Source organism: Loxodonta africana, chromosome 19 (genome assembly GCF_030014295.1).
Source record: "Loxodonta africana isolate mLoxAfr1 chromosome 19, mLoxAfr1.hap2, whole genome shotgun sequence".
Taxonomy (NCBI): domain Eukaryota; kingdom Metazoa; phylum Chordata; class Mammalia; order Proboscidea; family Elephantidae; genus Loxodonta; species Loxodonta africana.
This window is the reverse complement of record NC_087360.1, coordinates 33,244,306-33,264,572: the sequence shown is the minus strand read 5'-3', so window position 1 is coordinate 33,264,572 and position 20,267 is coordinate 33,244,306. Positions and strand designations below refer to the sequence as shown.

The 20,267-nt window shown below is 54.5% G+C and overlaps 2 protein-coding genes and 1 non-coding gene across 6 annotated transcripts; 1 reads left to right on the top strand and 2 right to left on the bottom strand.

Annotated features, from left to right (window-relative positions):
* Nucleotides 1–620: 620 nt before the first annotated feature.
* RANBP1 (RAN binding protein 1) lies at nt 621–14,041 on the bottom strand. Of its 3 annotated transcripts, XM_010598793.3 has the most exons (7): nt 13,909–14,041; nt 11,078–11,211; nt 8,694–8,851; nt 6,614–6,742; nt 5,360–5,425; nt 4,397–4,542; nt 621–4,293 (listed from the first exon to the last, which is right to left on the bottom strand). In XM_010598793.3, exons 1-6 carry the CDS (start codon nt 13,921–13,923, stop codon nt 4,400–4,402), a joined length of 645 nt encoding a protein of 214 aa, XP_010597095.1. In that variant the 5' UTR covers nt 13,924–14,041; the 3' UTR covers nt 621–4,293; nt 4,397–4,399. The 3 variants fall into 3 exon arrangements, with proteins under 3 accessions (XP_010597095.1, XP_003419228.1, XP_010597096.1); XM_003419180.4 differs by having other exon boundaries at nt 4,103–4,542; XM_010598794.3 differs by lacking the exon at nt 621–4,293 and having other exon boundaries at nt 4,386–4,539; nt 13,909–14,040.
* Nucleotides 5,196–5,321, bottom strand: LOC111753122 (small nucleolar RNA SNORA77). Its single transcript, XR_002787977.1, has one exon. It is a non-coding gene; the product is annotated as a small nucleolar RNA SNORA77 (small nucleolar RNA).
* Nucleotides 14,042–14,397: 356 nt separating the features above from the next.
* TRMT2A (tRNA methyltransferase 2 homolog A) lies at nt 14,398–19,516 on the top strand. 2 transcript variants are annotated; one of them, XM_010598795.3, is made up of 12 exons: nt 14,400–14,630; nt 14,871–15,412; nt 15,653–15,761; nt 16,004–16,185; nt 16,355–16,469; nt 16,591–16,706; nt 16,785–16,896; nt 17,967–18,089; nt 18,199–18,274; nt 18,560–18,676; nt 18,826–18,922; nt 19,024–19,516. In XM_010598795.3, the coding sequence occupies exons 1-12, from the start codon at nt 14,607–14,609 to the stop codon at nt 19,253–19,255; spliced, it is 1,845 nt and encodes a 614-aa protein (XP_010597097.1). In that variant the 5' UTR covers nt 14,400–14,606; the 3' UTR covers nt 19,256–19,516. The 2 variants fall into 2 exon arrangements, with proteins under 2 accessions (XP_023415081.1, XP_010597097.1); XM_023559313.2 differs by lacking the exon at nt 18,560–18,676 and having other exon boundaries at nt 14,398–14,630.
* Nucleotides 19,517–20,267: the final 751 nt, after the last annotated feature.

Genomic DNA, 20,267 nt, shown 5'->3' with positions numbered 1-20,267 from the left:
CCTTTCAGAGTTCACAGCTCTCAGTACACTCGCTGGACCAAGTGACCCAGGTGCGCCCGGCCAGCGAGGGAAAGCCAGAAGGGGGTCGCCACGTCAGCCCAAGCTGCACGGTGGTGCTTGAGGGCGTGTGTGGCTGGGAGACCCAGAGCGCCAGAATGAGCGCCTTATTCTCCCTCGGGGAAGTACGGGCTGCATACTCCTGCCCTGAAGAGACCCGGCGGCGCAGGCCCGCCTCCGGCAGGAAATCCCACCAGCCACCGCCCCCCCCTTAAGGTGGACTGGCGGACTTGCAGCGATGGGGACCCTCGTTGGGTGATGGGGACGCCTGCAGGTGGCCTCCTGGAGACCCCTCCCTTCCCACCAGGCGGCCCCCTTCACCGCACCTCCGCGTCTTGTGGCTGGAGACCTCTTGGCCTTCGTGCTGGCTCTGGCTGGGGGTTCCCCTGTCATCAGTCTCTGTCCCTCAGCCACGCCAATGTGCTCTAAAACCCAGACCCATGGGACCTTCACTCTCCCTGGCCCCTGGGCATATGCTACTCTTCAGCTTGAACCTTGTGGCCCCAGTGGCCACTCCTCTGGCATGTACTGCCATGGGTCCTGGGCCTCCCTGGCCTGGAGACCCCTCCTTGCCTACCTTGGGCCTTGTGAAGAAACCAGCCCCAGCCAACCCACAGGATCAGAGTAGAAGCAGACCCATAACACAGCCCTTTGACAGAGAAAACGAGTTTTTCTCTATACCCCCAATTGTCACCTCTACCTGCGGACACCCTTCTGAGCATTCCCTGGAGACTGCCGCAGGTGTCCACTAAAGGAGACCTGCACTGTTGGGGGCTCTGAGGCAGTGGAGGGGTCCCAGGGTACGAAGGTGAGCAAAGACCATCTATCCACAGATGTCCTTAAGGCATGGGGAACACAAAATCAAGGGTCCTGACATAAAACCGGCTGGGGATGGCACACTTAAAGCCAATGGTGCCCCACCACGGCCTCACACTTGCTCCTGCCCTTCCTGCAGCCTGGCATACAGTAGCTCCAGGCCTCCAGGAAGCTTTCTGAGGTCACACGGCCTGGGCCCAGGCCCACCCAGGAAGAGCATCGTCCCAGTAGGCTTCCCATGGGAAACAGAGGCTGAGAACAGGTCTGCACAGTTCCAGGGTGAGATCGCCTTCCTCCACTGACCTGAGGGCCCTGGGAAGGGCACTCATGCCCACACGGTGAGAACCTTCTCCTTAAAGACAGCCTGGGCAGCGAGGGTGGGGTGGGGTGGACCTGGCTATAGAGACACAGAGCACAGTGTGAGGCCATGGTCCTTGCCGTCCTGACCCAGGGCCATGGCCAGGACTGACAGTTAACTGGCCAAGTTGTGTACTGTGGCCCCTGGATAGGGCTTCACTTCATTAGCACGGCCCGATGCTGCTGCTGAGCCCTGAAGCCCTCTCTCTTCCCATGAGTCAGGACCCCAGGGAAAAGCAAAATCCAGCTGAAAGCAGCAGCATTCCCAATCTGCAGTCCGCCAGACCTGCATGGAAAGGCGGCACTTCCAATCCCATTTTTTACAGGATGCCAGACTCCTTCCTGTCTGGACATTGCTGGTGCATCACTGCCTCTCTGCCCAAGAGAACTGTGATGCTTGTGTGTCAACATGGCAGGGCCATGTTCCTCATCTCAGTGGTTTGGCAGTCATATGATGTCTTATGATCACTTCCATGATGAGATTTGATACAATGTGATCACCTCCATGATGGGATCTGCTGTGAAAAGCCAGTCAGTTGAAAGGGAGTTTCCTTAAGTGTGTGGCCTGCATCAAATATAAATGGACACTCTGGCAAGGTTCTTGGGCTTTTGTTCCCTCTGGATCCTGCAGCTGACCCCCGGTTCTTGGTACTTGAGCTAGCAGCTGACCTGCCAATCTTGGGATTCGTCTGTCTTCTCAGCCTGTGAGCAAGAGGCTTGCTCTTTGAGCCTGCCAATCTTAGGTTCACCAGTCCCTGTGGCTATGTGAATCAGAAGCCTCTATCCACGAACTTGGAACATTCCAGCCCCTACAACCATGTGAACCAAGTATATATAAATATATATACTTACACACTTTACTTATTTTGCTTCTCTAGAGAACCCAGCCTAAGACACGAACCCACCTGCAAGCATACTGGCCAAGTCCTTCCTGCTCATCCTGGGTCTACTAGGGGCCCCAAGGGTCCTGACACTTGGACACGACTTGTCCTGCAAGCCATTCTAGAGTATGAGAAAGCTGCCTCTCTAATGTACTCTATAATGCAACCTGATTTATAAGACTGTGTGTCCTCCATTCATTCCAAGGAGCTACCGTCAGAGTTTCCCCTCCTTGGAGACACATTTCCCCGCCCCGTCATGAAGGAAGTCAGCCTGGCGTTTACATCACATGGCATTTATTTTCCTTTGGAATCCGAAACAAAGACAGAATGTTAAAACCACCATTCTCTGCTAACAGGTGTTTGACTTGCTAGCCCAGGGCTTCCCTTAGGAGGATAGGGCCCTTTGGGACACTGGCTCTCACACGCATCAACTCCCACCCCCAACCCTAAGTTCTCACTGGTTTGTGGCACAGCACCATCTTCAGAGGAGCACAGCAGTTATAAAAATTCACAGGATACGACATCACAATTCCATGTCATTAAGAGCAGCACCTTACAGCACCCATGTGCAAGCCTCAACACCTCTGTGTGGGAAGACACTGTGCCAGCACCGGCTTGCTGGAGGCAAGCGGAACCACGCCACCAGGCCCAAGGCTGACACAGCACTACAAAAATGGCCAGTCAAGTATTCAGTTTGGTCTTAAACAGAACAGCAGCTTCCTTTGGGAGCACATTCCACCAGAAGAACAAGGACTGATGTTTAAACCGGATGTGAAGTTTAGGTGGAGCAGACAGACACACCAATGAAGCACCTCTGGTAGGTGCTGATGGCTCAGAGCCACAAGGAACACAGCTGGGACATGTGCCCTATGGGAGACCCTCTCCTGCTCTTCTGTCTTCAGCACCTCTTACTGAAAGGCAGGCCAGCCTGTTCCTCAGAATCCACCCCCCAAAGTGCAGCCTGGCCAGTACATACATTCTTCCATGGGGTTGCAGACACCTCCACAGTGACACTGAAAAACATACTTCCTGACTGAAGATGCCTAGAGATAGACCCCCAATACCACTAACCCACTTGGATACTTGAAAACGTCCTTTTATTTAAAGCTATCCAAAGTGTCCACCATTCTAACACCACTGAGTTTGGACTTCAAGCCCAAGAGGTCAGGGGTCCAGACAGACACCGAGGTGCCAGTAGGCGAGGTGTTTTTTTTTCCGAGGATGCTGGAGGGAACAGCACGTGTGGTCAACATTCCTGGGCAAAGGTGGTATGGTGCTTCATAAGGCTTCTGACAGAAGGCTGTGGTCACTGCACCAGACTGGATATGTGTGCCATGGGGCTGGCCTTTCCCTCCACCAGGGTGGACCAAGAACAGCCTGGCCAAGGCCAGGGACTCACCCGCCCAGCCAGCATATCCCTGTGCCATCCTCCTAGTTATTATCCTAGTAGTCTCTCTCCGCATAAAGTCCTCTCTGCATGGCAAAGCAGTGACCATCAGCCTCAGAACCTTCAGCAAACCCCAACCTTCATACCCCAGCCGCCTTAGCCTTAGCCAAGTACATGGGCCCAACACTGCTCACCTGGGCCCTCGATGGCCAATGGCCACTTACAGCCACTGGGCCGGCCCCAGCTGCCCCACTAGCTGCAGGCTCAGACACACCACAGGCAACACAGCCCCAACTGCCAACAGTGCCACAACCTCCCAAAGCCCAGAACGAGCCTCAACATGTACAACCTCGGTGATACCTGCACGAGTCTCCCAAGAACCCAGCTTTGATGTTAGCGCCTAGGCCAGTTACAAAACCCCTTCGTTGCCCAGAAAACTCAGACATAGACACAAGCACACATACATGTACATGTACACACACACACAACACACAAGACATTCCCAGGACACAGCCCAGTAGAGGCACTGCCCACAGGCATGCGGACACGTAGGCACCTGAGCCGCCAGTGCTGAGCCATGTACACACAGTCCTGACCTCTGATACAGTTATCAAATGTGGTTTTTATTCTCTATTTTTGATGACTATAAATAAGTGTTTCCACTATGGAAAAGAAAGTTAGCACAGTACATTTTCATGACTGGGGAATGGATTTTCTGAAATTGTCTTCAATAGGACAAAAACTTAGAAAAAAACCATCTGGATGTTGGAGTTCGAGCTGCTTTATATAAAGTCCCTTGTAAACAAAACAGAATAAAAATAAATCAGAAACCTTGGGTGGGATAAAAAAAAGAAAAAGAAGTAAGAAAAAGGAAAGGGAAAAGAAAATAATGTAAGACCGTTTATTGCTTCTCTTCAGTCTTCTCCTTGGCCTCTTCACCTTCAGACACCTTGGTCCCAGTAGCCTCCTTAGTCTCCTCCTTCACCGAAAGAGCTTCTAGCTTTTCAGCCACTTTTTCAGCATTATCACTTTTACCCAATCCTGCTAAAAGACACCAATGAACACAGTAAGAAAATAGTAGCACAATTACAATGAATCCTGTGAGAGCCAGAACTCAATGGGACTGCCTTTTTTTCCCAGGTCTTACAAGTTTTTCACCTTTGACAGGGTGCAGTCACCACTTCTCTATCGCTCTCTAGTTAGGAGAAAATGTTTGCGTTTCCCTTCTCTGACAGGTTTCTACCTTTCGCAGGTTTTACTGCAGACTGCCCAAACACGGAGACAGTGCCATATGTGGCACAGGCTGGAGGCGATGCCTCGCTGCGTCACCTGAACCCTTGGGGGGCACGGCCGGCCCTGGGGATGACTTCAACAGCAGCTTGGGACAAAGCCCAACAGGTCACCTCTCTACCACCATCTCAGTTGAGGATCTCCGCCAAGGTCATCTCCAGGGTGAGCCTGTCTTCTCACAAGCTCATTCATCAAAAAAAGTGTCACCCAAGCAGGCGTTTCCTCCCTGCCTAGACCATCCATCGGGGCTCAGGGGCTTAGTTTCGTGCAGCCGCCACCTGGCTCACAATGAGCAGGACATCATCTCACAGCCCCTCTAGCTTCTGACAGGATTCTAGTTACAGTTCTGTGACCCGGCTCCCTGCTCCAACCGCCGAGGCCAGTGCCAGGGAGCATGCACCTGGCACACATGTGTCCCCGGGCAGTGTGCTGCCTCAGACAGGCCAAGGCGCTCACAACAGCCAGGAGAGTTTCTCTGGCAGACAGAAAAAGCACCCGGCCTGGGACTGCAGTCGGATGCAGAGTGAGTCTGCGAGGAAGCTCTCACCCCCCATATACAGCACCACATCACCTTTCTTTTCTCTCTCTTCGATCTCTTTCCTGCACTCTTCAAACTTTGTTTTGAATTTCTGTGCATCTGTGGAGAGAAAAAAAAGTGTATCTTAAGAGGCCGGAGAAGTCTCGGTGAAGGGAACATGTTCTGACCAGTCTGAAGAGGTGGGACTCACAGAGGGCCCATGCCATGGCAACTCCTGACTTTAAGGATGAGCTGGGCCATCTAACTGTGGCCTGGACTTCTGCCCATACCATGCAGTGACCGTTTGCTAAGTCCCCCTGAGGCCTGGGCCCTGTCTCCCTTCACTGGATTTCACAACAATTCTGCCACATGGAAGCATCAGGCTCAGGCAGAGCAGGCAAGAGCAGGGGACCCTGGCCAACCAAGTGGGTGTCCTTCTACGCCATGGGCTCCAATTGTCATTCATGCTGGAAATGGGCTGCTGCACCAGGCCACATTAGGCCATACGTCCAACCCACCCGATTCCTCCAGGGCCCACTGGGCACAGCTTTTGAAAATCAGGCCAGAAAATTCAACTGAAAAGACCCCCAAGCTGGGGAGAGGTCACTTTGGGCCTGTGTATGTCAGCACAGCCCCGACACCAGGTGACTGTCCAGAAGATGTGCCACTTGCCTGGGTTTCTGCCTGGACATGCCTTCCCCACCTACACAACCACCACAGCCCCCGCCCCGGTGGCAAAGCCCTGCAGGGCATGAGAGTGTGCATGGTGTGAGAAGTTGGGAGAAATCCCTGGGGTTAGGCTCACACTCCACATCTTGATGTAAGCTGTAGCTTAAACAGGAAGCTAAAGAGCCAGGTTTCCTTGCCCTGGGGTTAAGAGCTCAGCTGCTTATCAAAAGGTCAGCAATTCGAATCTACCAGCCACCCACTGGCAACCCTATGGGGCAGTTCTACTCTGTCCTAAAGGGTTGGTAAGAGTAAGAATCAACTCGATGGCAACAGGTTTTGTTTTTTTTTAACACTGGTGACCTTGTCTTGTTTAGAAACGACTTGGTGCACTCAGATGCCTTTGGTTTTAAAAGGGACCCGACCTTGGGGGCACGTGCACTCTGCACCTCAGACTGCCCTCAGGCCCACCCCTCTTGGCCCCAGACTGCACAGGAGAAACACAGCCTCTCTCATGCACAGCCCACTTCCTGCTAATTCTCCCCCAAAACAGCATTTTTATTGCCGTTAAGCTACTATGTGTTAAGGTTGGTAACCACAAGTGAACCCCCACTCTCCCTGTCCACAAGCTGTTTTGCGTACTTTCAGCGTTTAGGAACCGGATGGCAAGCAGCTCTGGCTTGGGGCACTCGTCGGCAAAGTCAGCATGGGTGTTCCAGACCCAGGCTCGGTCGCTGCCCGCATTCGGTTTTAGCTCCATCAGTGGTGTGACTGGGGGAGAGAAAAGTCCATTGAGACCTGCGCTGACCCCACAAGGCCTGCCCACGCCCCATCCGAAAGCCCTGACCTTGGGCAATTCAAGGGAAGGCCTGGGATCTGTGAACCAGGCCCAGACCAAGTCCCCTGGAATCTAGTTCTTAACCACACCTCCTTGAGAACCCCCCATATTCATTTTAAAACCAAGACTGTCCAAAACCCAGGAAAAGGCAGCTGCTCCGACTGTGAGAACAGCACAGCAAGGGTCTTCTTAACCACCATCCTAGAAGCACTCACCGCAGTCCTGCCCTCAACCGTGTGGCTACCCCACACCCAGCCCAGGGCCTGCCTGCTGCCCAAGCAGCTCCAAGGTCCCGCATCAAAGACTTCAAGGGCTTGAGGCCAAGTGGGCCAGGCCTTTCCTACCAAGGGTGCCCAGTGTGCGGTACGTCTACACTGCCAGGGGCCTGGCCAACCAGGAGGTGGGCGTGGGGCCAGTAGAAGAGAAGAGTCCAGGAGGAAGGGCATGTGGCCAGGCCAAGGGCCTTCAGACACTCCCAACCTTCCATTGTCCAGAGGCTGCAGAGGATGAAGCCACCAGAAACGGACACAGAGCCCTTGTGACAGGTGCCTGTGCGTCACAGGATCTGCAGTCACCCCGTGAGGGAGAAAGGCCAAGTGTGGCCTAGAATACACATATCCATCCCTCTCCAGCCGGGACCTGGGGCCAGTCGGACCCCAGGTGAGATGAGGGAAGATGGATCATACACCAAGCAGGGAGCTGCCCCAAAGGAGCTATGCCCCTGTGAATAATGACTCACCAGAACAGCCCGTGAAGGACAGGAGCATCCCGGGGCTCCAGCCATGCCCACCCTGGATCCATGCACCCACATCACTGCCTGAACCGGAATGTGGGGGCTTCTTGGGTCACAGGGTACCCCTGCCCGCACCTGCATCCACATCTCACCCTTGTACCCCTAGCTTCCTCTTTCCCACCCAGACTCACTTCCCATGCAGTGAGCTGGAGGGCCGTCCGTGAATGCACAGGCAATCACACCATGCCCCACCCAGACTATCTACCGGGGCCTGTGAGGTGCGCCAGGCTAAGTCCCTGCTGGGTTGTGGACACAGCTTCGCGCCCAGTGGCCCCGGACCAACTTACAGCTGTGTGGGGACAGCTCTCACACAAAAACAACCTGGCCCTTGCTGAGGCTTTGCAGGAGAAGCACAGGGTGTCAGGGAAGACACTGAGGATAAAGTGGGCTGCGAACTCGGCTGGAGCTAGATGGTGCCAGGGAGCAAACAGGCTGTGCAGGCAGGGCGAGGGTTGGTTGCTCTTCATGCCCTCCGGGGCACGCATTATGCCCAGCAAGTGCAGACACCATGCTGAACTAAGGAAACAACCCCAGTGTATCTGATTCTGAAGACACCAACGTACAGGAGCAGGCACAGCAACTGTGTCACTGTAGAACAGCCAGAAGTCAAGACAAACTTCTCTACCACAAACCAGGCCTCAGGTGGCCTTTGCAGACCCCCCTCCCCCCAGGGCAAGCCCAGGACGATGCACTGCACCTGTCCAGAGCCTACCTGCTGCTGCCTGAGTAGCCTCACAAGTGCTTTCTCCCCAGAAGCACTGGTGTCCCCTCCCATATCATCCCTGGGAGACACCTTGGTTGGGGCAGACCACACCAAAGGGCTGGAAGGCTAACACGAGTGGCACACACATGCCCTCTGCCTGCATTGTGTCTGCACCAGTCAGACGCTTGTCTTGCTGGGTCCCATGTCCCCATTCTGGAAGCCCTGCTGTAGGCATGCTCTCAGCTTACAGGCACATCTGAAAACCTCATTTCCTAGTTAAATTTTAAAAATACATTATAACTGTGCATTCCCTCCCAGGTTCCCAGCAGAGCCCTGAAACCATCTCCCCAGAGGTCCATGAGCCTCCCAACGCAAGCCTGGGACCTACTGTAGTGGTTGGCGCAGATCTTTAGGGTCTTGTCCCTGCGCATGAGAAGGCGGATGCTCCCCTTCTCCTTATGCCTCAGGAGCTTCACGTCACCGGTGCCCCGCTCCTTCCACTCCGGGAGTTCATTTTCTGAGGCAAAACGGTATAACTTTGCCCGCCTTCAAAAAAATCGTTAAATGAGAGCTTAGGTACACAAATAGATGAATCCAACCAAAAAAAAAAAAAAAACCAAACCCATCGCGATCAAGTCAATTCCGACTCATACTGACCCTAAAGGACAGAGTAGAACTATCTCATAGAGTTTCCAAGGAGCACGTAGTAAATCTGAACCACCGACCTCTTGGTTAACAGCCGTAGCTCTTAACCACTACACCACCAGGGTTTCCACACAGATGAATAAAGGAAAAAAATACATCTCTAGTTATCCCTACAAAGAACTTTCGTTTTCTGTGCGTTAAATAAAACGCGGGGGGCCGCATCTGATGTTTCAACAAATACCCTTTCCTTTCTTCTTGTTAGGAACTATGAATTCAAAATACCATCAAAAGTTGCAAACAGTTAAACAAACTTCAGATTGTTTTTATTTCACAGTAAAAAAGAAAAACACAATCACAGTTACAACATTCTCCCCAATAAACACGCAGCTGACTTTTCAAGTCAAGGGATGAGAGCCCAAGGTGGGCACAGTGGCCAACCTGAGTGTAGGGCATCTCCAAGGGTGAAGCAGGGTAAGCACTCCTTACCCCAGATGGCCATAAGGACAGTGTGGAGGCAGGCAAGCAGGCAGAGGCCTTGTTCACGCAGGGCCAGCCCTCTCCTCAAACACAAGATGCCTCCTGCACATGGCCTGGCCTACCCAGAGAAGGGGCTACTGCAGGCCTCTGCTTGGGCAACCAGGCTCTGGCCCTGACACCCCACTTTCCTGGCCACAAGCACTATCTCACACTGCTACACACCTTTCTTATGCACACACACCCGCCCCACCCCCCACAATGGTGCCAGAGATCCTGCAGTGAGCCCAGCAGTCCTGCCCTCAGGGCTCACACCAACTTCCTCCCTTCCCTACCCACCAACACTTGCCCTCTTCTGCCCCTCAGCTCTGCGGTTCTGCCAGGGTCCCTGGGTGTAGGGCACAAAACTCTCTCCCCAACACCGATTCTATTAAGGAAACAAAGTTCTCACAAGGTTTCTGAACAAGATAGTCCTGAGTGCTTTAACATGGTGCTCGAGGGCCAAACTGTAAAAGCCCAGCTTGCTGGCTTCACTTCCACAGGAAGGTCCCTCCCCTCTCATGGAGCCACCTCCAGGGCACAGCATCATTTCTGGGTAGGGCAAAGCCCTGCTGAACCAGTGTCTTTGAGGAGATGCCCAGCACCATCAGAGACAAAGGGGGCATAGGGGCTCTCCTTTCTAGGCCTATGGGGATGGCCGGGAGGGGACTGCTCTCCCAGCTACCCTTGCTTCGACGGGAGAGGGGGTCACACTGTGGTGACTGTCTCTGCTTCCTTCCATCACTCCACAGCCAAGCAATCAGGGGTCCTTAACCAGGGGGTCTTGGATAGAATTGGGGGGAGGGCCCACAAAGTTGGAAAGAGGGAAGACTACACCCTTACTTTCACTAACCTGTAACTGGTCTAAGGTCCCCACAATAATGAATGTAGGTCATGGGCCACAGGACTGGCAGTGCTGCGACCTTGCCACATATGTTTTGCTGCAACACTGCAACACAAGATCTGTGCCGGTCACCCCTACTTCAAAACCATACTGCCACTGGGGCTTCTCACTGAAAGTGCTAATGAGAAGCATGTATATACTTTATTCCGACATCATCCATTTCCCTCTGTAACTGCAGGCACTATTTTGTGCTTCTAAAAACGTCAAGTCGGGAAGTCATAAGCTTCAGACTGACAAAGGGGTCCAAGCGCAAAATAGATTTCCTGCTCAACCAAGGCAGGGGGAGCTGGGGAGTCATGCCCCAGTGGACAGAGCAGCAGTGATAAGCCACCAGGGAGGGCTGGGCATCGAATAAAATTTTGTCAAATGAATGAATTCTAATGGGAGCTTTGATCTTCCATGTGGGATCAGTCATTGCATAATCCCAGGCCCTTTCTTCAAATGGAGTCCTGGTGGCACAGGGGTTAAGAGCTCAGCTGCTCACCAAAAGTTCCACAGTTCAAATCCACCAGCTGCTCCCTAGAAACCCTATCGGGCAGTTCTACTCTGCCCTACAGGGTCTCTATGAGTCGGAATCAACTCAATGGCGACGGGTTTGGTTTTCTTCAAATAGCTTAGGTCCAATGAGAAATTCTTGACACATATAAAATACCACAATTACAGGTTTACACTAAATATACCTATTTCTGGGGCAACATCAGTCTACTTACATTTTAAAAAGTTCTTCTTCATCTTCCTCCAGCGTTTTAATTTCTTGTTCAGGAAGGGAAACTATCGGCTCAAACTGGGGGTCGTGGTTGGACTCGTCTACATTTTCAGTGGTGTCCCGGTCCTCATGAGAATCCTGTGGAGGGAGCATTCAAGGAGGCGACTCTGCTAGCTCACCAAGGCCCACAAGGGGTTACCCCTACTGACACACAGCTTTCGAAATGAGGATGGGCCTCATCCCAAAGCAGGAATTTAAGCCCACAGCCTTTCACACCAAGAAAAGTGTGCACTTAAGCCCAGCTCCACGGAATCACCAGGTGAGCCATATGAGCGAGACGCTGGATTTCAGGCCCCTTCTCAGATACACAAGCATCAATCAAATGGCGGGCAGACTGACTGGGACTCCTGAAAAACATGGCCAACCCACTTACTGAGTGGCTGGCTGAAGCCCACTCATCTCTCAGAGCCTCAGTTTCCTATCTGTATAAGGCAGAGAGTGCACGGATTAAAGGGCACAAGGAGGGACTGAAGAGGGCCTCAATGAGCGTGTCACTCTTAAAGCAAAAAGTAACCCTTTGAGTTCTTCCTGGATTGAAAATATTCATGCTCTTGCTTACTAGAAGAGAAAAGATGTGACCAGAATGCGTCATAAAGGTGGGCCTTTTTCCTCTAAAAAGTAAAAAAACAGACGTTACTACAGAACTGCTAGTATTTCTCACAGCTGCCAGCAATTTTACCTTGCCTTGGAAACTAAATCGATAAATCAAAAAGATACCATGCAGAGAAAGAAAAAGAGGGAACAATACATGAAACGTACATGGCCTTTGTAGTACAGTCAACTTAGTGGAGTTTATGGTCTAAGACTGAGTTGAATTACTAAAAAATGCAAATAGGATGATTTACCATCTGCATAGGTAACCCTTGTGTTAAAAAAAAAAAAATCAAAACAAGACGATCACGCTTAGTTAGAACGTACAGTCATGCGCCACATAACTCGGTTCGGGCAACATCCAACCCCATACACATCCGTGGTCCCATAAGGTTGTAACAGAGTTCAGAAATCCCAATTGGAGAACAGGACTTCGCAAAAAAGTAGCCAACGCAATAGCTGACATGAGCTTCTCACATGCAACACGTGTATCTCATGTCTCTTGTATACCAAGCGAATGCGCTGCCAGGCACCTAAAGACATATATAACCTATAATACATGTTGTGATACTCATACCTGTAGTTACGAACCAACCCCTGTAAAGACTATTATATCAAAAATTCGAGGTACATGCGATGGTTTGTAATAACAGGTGCTACTTTGCAACGTGAACAAAATATTATTATAACATTATTATGTTAAAAACGTTTTAACATACCTGGAAATACTTACATTTTTATGCGTACAAATATATATTATATGGTACATACTAAGACAAACGTTTACCTAACTGATGTCAGATATGAACCATACCTAACTGTTCTGACTTATGTACAAACTGGGCTTAAAGACAGACTTAGGAATGGAACTCACTCATAATCCGAGGACTGCCTGTATATAGTATGGTGTTCACACAACATCCAAACCACTAACGTCCTATTTCACAGAATGCATAAATGACACATGACTGTAACTGAAATCAGTTGAGGGCACAAACTGTTAAGCACTCTGTTTCTAACCTAAAAAAAAAAAAAACCCAGTGCCATCGAGTCGATTCCAACTCATAGCGACCCTATAGGACAGAATAGGGCTGCCCCATGGAGTTTCCAAGGAGCGCCCGGCGGATTAAAACTGCCAACTTCTTGGTTAGCAGCCATAGCACTCAACCACTACGCCAACAGGGTTTCCTTCTAACCTAAGGGTCGGCAATTCAAGTCCACTCAGAGAAGCCTCAGAAGGCCTGGCGATCCACTTCCAAAAAACCAGCCATTAAAAACCCAAAGGAGCACAAGTCTATTCTGACACACTTGGGGTCGCCATGAGTCAGAATCGACTCCACATCAACTTTTTTTTTACACCTGGTGTTTCCCGAATTTGAGTAATAGATGGACCCCTTTTTAAAAACTTTCTGATGAAGAGAAAAACATATTGTACAAATGTAAACCACAGAACTTAGATCCAATTTTGAGAATTATAGGGCACAAAGGATCGTGTTTTACGCTCAAGTTTTACAGAACACATGACGTAGAGAGCTATAAACCCGTTAAGAAACATCAAGATTGCACTACCAGACCCAAGCCGGAAAAGGAAATAAAATCCTTTAGCTACTTCTCCCTCGTTCGCCAGGATCGCGGCTCTGCCGCGGCCAGGTCGCCGGATTAGACACAGGCAGCCAACAATGCCGCCGCCACCCACCGCAGGCGCGTCCAAGGGCCGCTGTACCCAGCTGACACGCGAGCTTCCGCCAGCAGAGGCCTGCGGTGGTTCGGGGCAAGAGGATGGAATGAATGAAGGGCTGTGTGGGCGACATAAGAGGGACGCGTGGTGGTGAGAATCCCGCAATTAGGCCAAACCAGAAGAAATCGGGCGCCTGTTCCTCACTCTCCGAGCGGGGACGATCCGCGGGGAGATGGCTGCCGCCTGGCCCGCCTGTGGCTCGCCGGTGCCGCCCCAAGGTCACGCAAGCACTCCCCAAGCCCCCGAGCACTGAGCGCCCCGGGCCTCTAGGCCGCGCTCCCTGCAGCACTGACCCCGCTCCCCGGAGGCCCCAAGCCCTCCAGGCCCCGCGGCCACAGGCCGGCGGAGGTTGGCTACGACAGCGCGGGGCCGCCCACGTGGCCAACGATAGCGGCCCTGGACCCTCAGTTCCCTCCCGCCACGACCCCGCCCGGGTCGGGCCGCACCTTGGCGGCCGCCATGGGAGCGCGGCGGCGGCGGCGGCGGCAGCTCGACTGGCTCGGTCGTCGCTGGCTCCGCGGCCTCTCAGCGGCTTGTCGTAACTCCTTCCCTCCGCGTCTGGCGCCGGCACCTCCCGCCCGCCCGCTTTTCACTCCGCCCCACGACCCGAACCCCGACCCCTGACCCCGGCGGCGGGAAACGCGCCGCGATTCAAAACCAGCGCAGCTTTATTGACGCCAGAGGCGGACACTTATTGTCCGGCCCACCCCGCGCTTCCCGCCAAAACGCGCGCAGCGCATGCCCACCCCGGGAGCGCGCACTCCCGGCGGCCCCTGCTTTCACTTCCGCCCTGCGGCCCGCACCCTTCGCGCTCGCGAAGGGGGCCAAGAGTCGAAGCCGGCTAGTGATGATGACGTAGGCGGAAATCGGGACGATAGAGACGCGCGGCGTCGGCGACTCGCGCTGACGGAGGAGAGGGCGGCCGGCGAGGGCAACAGGCCGGCGCGGCACCCGGGTGGGCGGGCGGTGCAGACCCACGGCGGAGACCCAGACCTAAGCAGTGAGGATTTGAGTCCCTCCTCCGCCTGCGGTGGACGGAGAACCGCCTCACGGTGTCGCTTCCTAGGGCCTCCCATAAGCCAGGTCGGAGACGAGTCGGCGAGGAGGCCCTCATAGGACCCCCAGTCCAGGTGGCGGACGGACGATGAGTGAAACGCATGAAAACGAGGTAAAGTGAAGGGAGGTCCGGGCGGGGGTAGGAAACCCGGTGAGATGGGGATGCGGGTGAGATGGGGGAGGGAAGGAGATGGAGATGCAGTTAAGGGTGGGGATCAGATAGGCTGGAGATGAGGGGCTGGGTGTCGTGTGCGCCATGGAAGCCTGAGTGGGACGAGGGAACTTGTAGGGAGTTGGGTGGTCAGTCCTCAGGGTCGAGCCCTCAGCTCAGCCGCTGCTTGTGCTCACACAGGGCCCCATGGAGAGCTGCGGCCAGGACGATAGCAGTACCCTAGGCAGCCCTATGGCCCCGGCCCCCCAGGAGGAGGAGGGGACAGGAGCAGCTGCAGTTACGAGGCCTGGGACTGGACTCTACAGCTACATCAGGGAAGACCTGTTCACCTCGGAGATCTTCAAGTTGGAGCTGCAGAATGTCCCGCGCCATGCCAGCTTCAGCGACGTCCGGCGCTTCCTGGGCCGCTTTGGCCTGCAGCCCCACAAGACCAAGCTCTTCGGTCAGCCACCCTGTGCCTTTGTGACATTCCGTAGTGCGGCTGAACGGGACAAGGCCCTGCGTGTGCTGCATGGTGCTCTCTGGAAGGGCCGCCCGCTTAGCGTGCGACTGGCACGGCCCAAGGCTGACCCCATGGCCAAGAGGAGGCGGCGTGAGGGTGAGGGTGAGCCACCGGTCACACACATCGCCGATGTGGTGACCCCACTTTGGACCGTGCCCTATGCCGAGCAGCTTGAACGGAAGCGGCTGGAGTGTGAGCAGGTGCTGCAACGGCTGGCCAAGTGAGTGCAGACTCAGGGCACACCGTGGCACTTGCTTGTGCAGCACATTTGGTGCACTGTACAGGACATGCTATGGGGTCTGCATGGTCTTGGAGAGTGAAGCAGTAAGGCTTCTGTGTTACCAGTGGGGAGAGTGAGGTCCTGAGGGAGGTGCACAGGCACCTGGGCATTTGGAACGTGGCCAGGACTGGGTGGTAGGTAGTAGGCTGAGTCCAACTGCAGCCCAACTTCATCATGCAGGGAAATTGGGAGCACCAACCGCGCCCTGTTGCCATGGCTGCTCACACAGAGGCACAAGCACAACAAAGCCTGCTGCCCACTGGAGGGAGTCAGGCCGTCACCCCTGCAGGTCAGGTTGGCTCATCCTGTGTGCTTCAAAAAGCTGCTTTTGTCTGTCCCTCCCACCCTTTGCCTGCTTTGCGTTTCTTCCCAGAGCTCATTACATAACTACTAGGTGTTGGTCTTGTCCCCTGACCGCCAGCCCTGTGGGGAAGCCCAGGTCTCACTCTCTGTGGTGTCCCCGCCATTGACAAGCGCTGGAGGTCAGGCATGTCTCCCTCTGTTTCTCTCTCACCACCCCCTTGCATGCAGACCGAGTATCGTAACAAGTGTGAGTTTTTGGTTGGCGTTGGGGTAGACGGGGAGGACAACACTGTCGGCTGCCGGCTCGGCAGGTACAAGGGCGGGACGTGTGCTGTGGCAGCCCCCTTTGAAACCATGCACATCCCAGAGGCCGCCAAGCAGGTGGTGAGGGCCTTCCAGGAGTTCATTCGGTAAGGACTTTTGACTGGGTTGGTGAGGTAAGGGTCCTGCCCCGGCCAGGGGGCGGGGGCAGTTACTAGCGTGGCTGGAGGAGATAAGCTGGGTAGTCTGCTTCCCTGTTCCTGGTAGGCAGACACCAGGGATTCCACACTGGCTCAGGGCCACTCTTGGCTCCCACAGGTCCACCCCATACTCAGCGTATGACCCGGAGACATACGCGGGCTACTGGAAGCAGCTCACCGTACGCACCAGCCGCCGTGGCCAGGCCATGGCTATTGCTTACTTCCACCCCCAGGTGCCAGATGGAGTGACTGTTGCGGGTCGGGGGCTTCCTGGGCCCAGACGTTCTGAGGATGTTCCCAGGCTGGGTGGGTAGCAGCACAGTCTGACAAGGCTTTTTCTGTCATTAACTCCAGAAGCTGAGCCAAGAGGAGCTGGCAGGGCTGAAGACCTGCCTTGCACAGCATTTCACAGAGGGGCCAGGCAAGGCCAGTGGTGTGACCTGCCTATACTTCGTGGAGGAGGGACAGCGGTGAGGAGCCCTGGGTAGGGGCAGGGTGGGCCTTGCAAGGGCTAGTGATGCTGACAGACCTCCCTCCACCACTCACAGAAAGACTCCCAGCCAGGAGGGCCTGCCATTGGAGCACATGGCTGGGGATCGGTACATCCATGAGGACCTGCTGGGGTTGACCTTCCAGATCTCTCCCCATGCCTTCTTCCAGGTATCCCAGAGTTCCTGTGGACACGTGGGCACATGGAGGGAACCCTGATGCAGTCTCAGGACAGGAGAGGGATGGAGTGGGCTAGGGTGGTGATAAGGGGCTAGCCTTGCAGAGATCTTGGAAAGAACATCCACACAAGGGAACCACAGAACAAGGGATATGAGGTAAAGAGATTATTTGAAGGTTGGAGGTGCAAGTCCACCTAGAGGCTCCTTGGAAGGCCTGGTGACGTACATGCAGGAAACACTGGGCGCTTAAAACTCTGGAGCACAGTTCTACTCTGACAAACATGGGGTCACCATGAGTTGGAGTTGACTCGAAGGCAACTGGGTTTTTTAATTCTTGTAGCAGTCTGGCAGACTATGTGTTGATGGATCTCCTCTTTTCACGGGAATGGTGAGGAACAACCCTCACTCTGTAGCACACCTCACTTTTTCAGGAGGTTCCCTCCGAGTGGAGCGGGTGGGAGGCCTTGGTGGCCTCTGGGCTGGAGTGAAACCATTAAAGGCTTTCTTTCTCTGCTGCCAGAAGAATGTGGGGGCAAGGGCAGAAGCAGAGAGAGACCATGTCAGCAGGTCGGGGGGCAGGTGAGGCAGCAAGAGTTCTTTTTTGGAGACAGGACTGGCAGGCCCTGCTAAAGGCCAGATGTGGAGTGCAGGAGTGAATTGGGGTGGGGCCAGGGTGTCTACAGCATGACACTGGTAGGATGGAGGTACCATGTGCCAGGGTGGGGAAGGCAGGTCCATTGAGGCCTGAGTCTGACACTCAGGGAGTGAGGTGGGTTGGTTTTAAAGCCAGGAAATAAAGTGAGATTGCCTAGCATAGTGTGGATAGCCAGGCAGGCCAAGGACCAGAACTGAAGAGGGTCAGCACTGCTGACAGGTGAGGGAGCTGAGGACAGGGCCACAGAAGTCTGCAAGCAGGAGGCAGTGGATCCAGGGGTGTGTGGGTCAAGAGAGGTACTGGTGGGGGGCCCTGGAGCCAGCTGCTGGGGCTGCTTTAGTGGGGGTATACCGGACCTGAAGAATAGAGCCACTCTGACATCTCAGTGGCACTGGCCCACTCTCCAGGTGAATACCCCAGCAGCTGAGGTGCTCTACACGGTCATCCAGGACTGGGCCCAGCTGGACGCAGAGAGCACGGTGCTGGATGTGTGCTGTGGCACTGGCACCATTGGGCTGGCTCTGGCCCGGGTGAGCCCTCCCCACCCCAACCTATCCATGTGCTGTCACCTGTCCCTGCTCCCCGCCCCAGGAAGCCTACTGGGTGGGAGCCGTGGGTTGGCCCTCTTTGCTGTTTCAGAAGGTGAAGAAGGTTGTTGGGATTGAGCTCTGCCAGGAGGCTGTGGAGGATGCCCGGGTGAATGCCTGCATGAACAGTAAGAACCACCAGAGCCTCCTTAGCGGCTCTGGTTATCCACTATCAGACCTAGTCCTGAAAAGCAAGCTCTTAGGGTCCTTGCCAGGAACAGGGGAGCTTCCTGCAGACCTACTGTGTGTTTGCAAGGCCTGGGGTTCTGGCCTTGGCCAGTGGGTTTTCCTACAGTGCCCCTGTCCCCTCTTCTGGGGCTTGCCTCTGGCCAGGGGCTTCAGGCAGTTGGGCAGGCCCTGTGGGGATCAGGGTGTCCTGGGCCCTCCAACAAAGCTGCCATGCCATTCTCTAGAGTTGAGCAACGTCGAGTTCCACTGTGGGAGGGCAGAGGACCTTGTGGCCACCCTGGTGAGCAGACTGGCCACCCAGCAGCTTATTGCCATCCTGGACCCCCCTCGTGCCGGCCTGCGTGAGTGGCCTCTGTTTTGGTAGGGGGAGGGGTATACAGGGAAGAGACGGTTAGTAGTATCTGGTGCCCACCCTCAGGCCCCCCATCCTCTGAGGGAACCCTTGGGGCACAGGCTTTGGTGACCCAAACCCACACATGCCCTTCCCCAGATTCCAAGGTGATCCTGGCCATCCGCAGAGCTGCAAACCTGAAGCGGCTCCTGTATGTCTCCTGTAACCCCCGGGCAGCCATGAGCAACTTTGTGGAGTAAGTGTCAGTGCAGGGGTGGGCCAGGGTCCTTCCCCTCCCAGAGGAGCCCCTTGGCCACACCCATGTGCCTCTGACTTGGACACGCCTTCCTACCACAGCCTCTGCAGGGCCCCTTCAAACCGTGTGAAAGGCACCCCCTTTCGGCCAGTCAAGGCTGTGGCTGTGGACCTATTCCCGCAGACCCCACACTGTGAGATGCTCATCCTGTTCGAGAGAGTGGACTACCCCAACGGTGCAGGGGCTCAGGACCCTTCTGTCCTGCCCCCACCCTCATCTCCAGGGCCCCCAGATGGCACACTCCAGCAACCTGGGGCCCCCCCTTCTTCATAGACCTATTACCAACTCTGAGACCAGCAGAAGCCAGGTCTTCCAAAACTAGCCCACCCCTTCACAGGGGCAGAAGCAGAAGGGCTCCTTGGTGGCCCCTGCCTGTACCCAAGGATGTACAGCAGGCACAAGGACTGGCTGCTATTTCTCAGTCCCCAGGGCCCTGGCTAGAGAAGCATGGTGGGCCTCATCCCATCCCACACTTACCCATCCCTTTTTGTATAGCTGGGCCTCAGGGGCCATAATAAACAGTGGCTAAACCAAGGACTGCTTGTGTGATGAGCCCAGGGACTTGGCACACAGACGCAAAGGGGCAAGTTTAGGATGGCCCATACGTGTCCTGCCTGCCCAGGGAACCACAGCTCATCTGCCAGGCATTTATGGGGCTGGGGCCCACTCCTGGCAGGTGTGGAGCTGTCCTGGCACTTGGTGCCAGTCCAAGTGTGACCTGGCAGCTTTTGCCAGGACAGTGTTCTTAGCACCCTTGCTCAGCACAAGAGGCGGTGGCATCCTCCCAAGGTGTCTGGGGAGTGTCACTGCAGTGTATTTGCCTTTGATTAGAATCTCAGATTTTATGCTTCAAACCAAGGAGAAGGGGCAGAGATGGAGGATTTCATGGCCCAGCATCAACTCTACGAGTTGACATAGAAAGCAAAGGCCAAACTGCCCACCCCAGGTTGGATGGACATGGCTTGTCCCCTGCAACTGACTCAGTGAAGTTTGCCTCTTAAGCCTCATTCCCATCTAAACCTGGCCCTGAGCCCTGAAGAGATGCTAGCCCACCCCCTACCCTTGGAAGGGGCCAGGGGCCTTGTCAGGATGTTGCTCAGCTACTGCTAGGAGCAGCTGTGTGCAGGCAGATGCCCCACCCCAGCCAGAGAGGCACCATGAGAGATTCTGGCAGCCAACTGAAACCCCCAACCTCCTGCAGTTCGAGGGAAGAAACAGCAGCCATTCCCTTGTGGACAGCTTTGATTTATGCTTTCAGATGATCAGGGTTCACCCTCTCACCTGG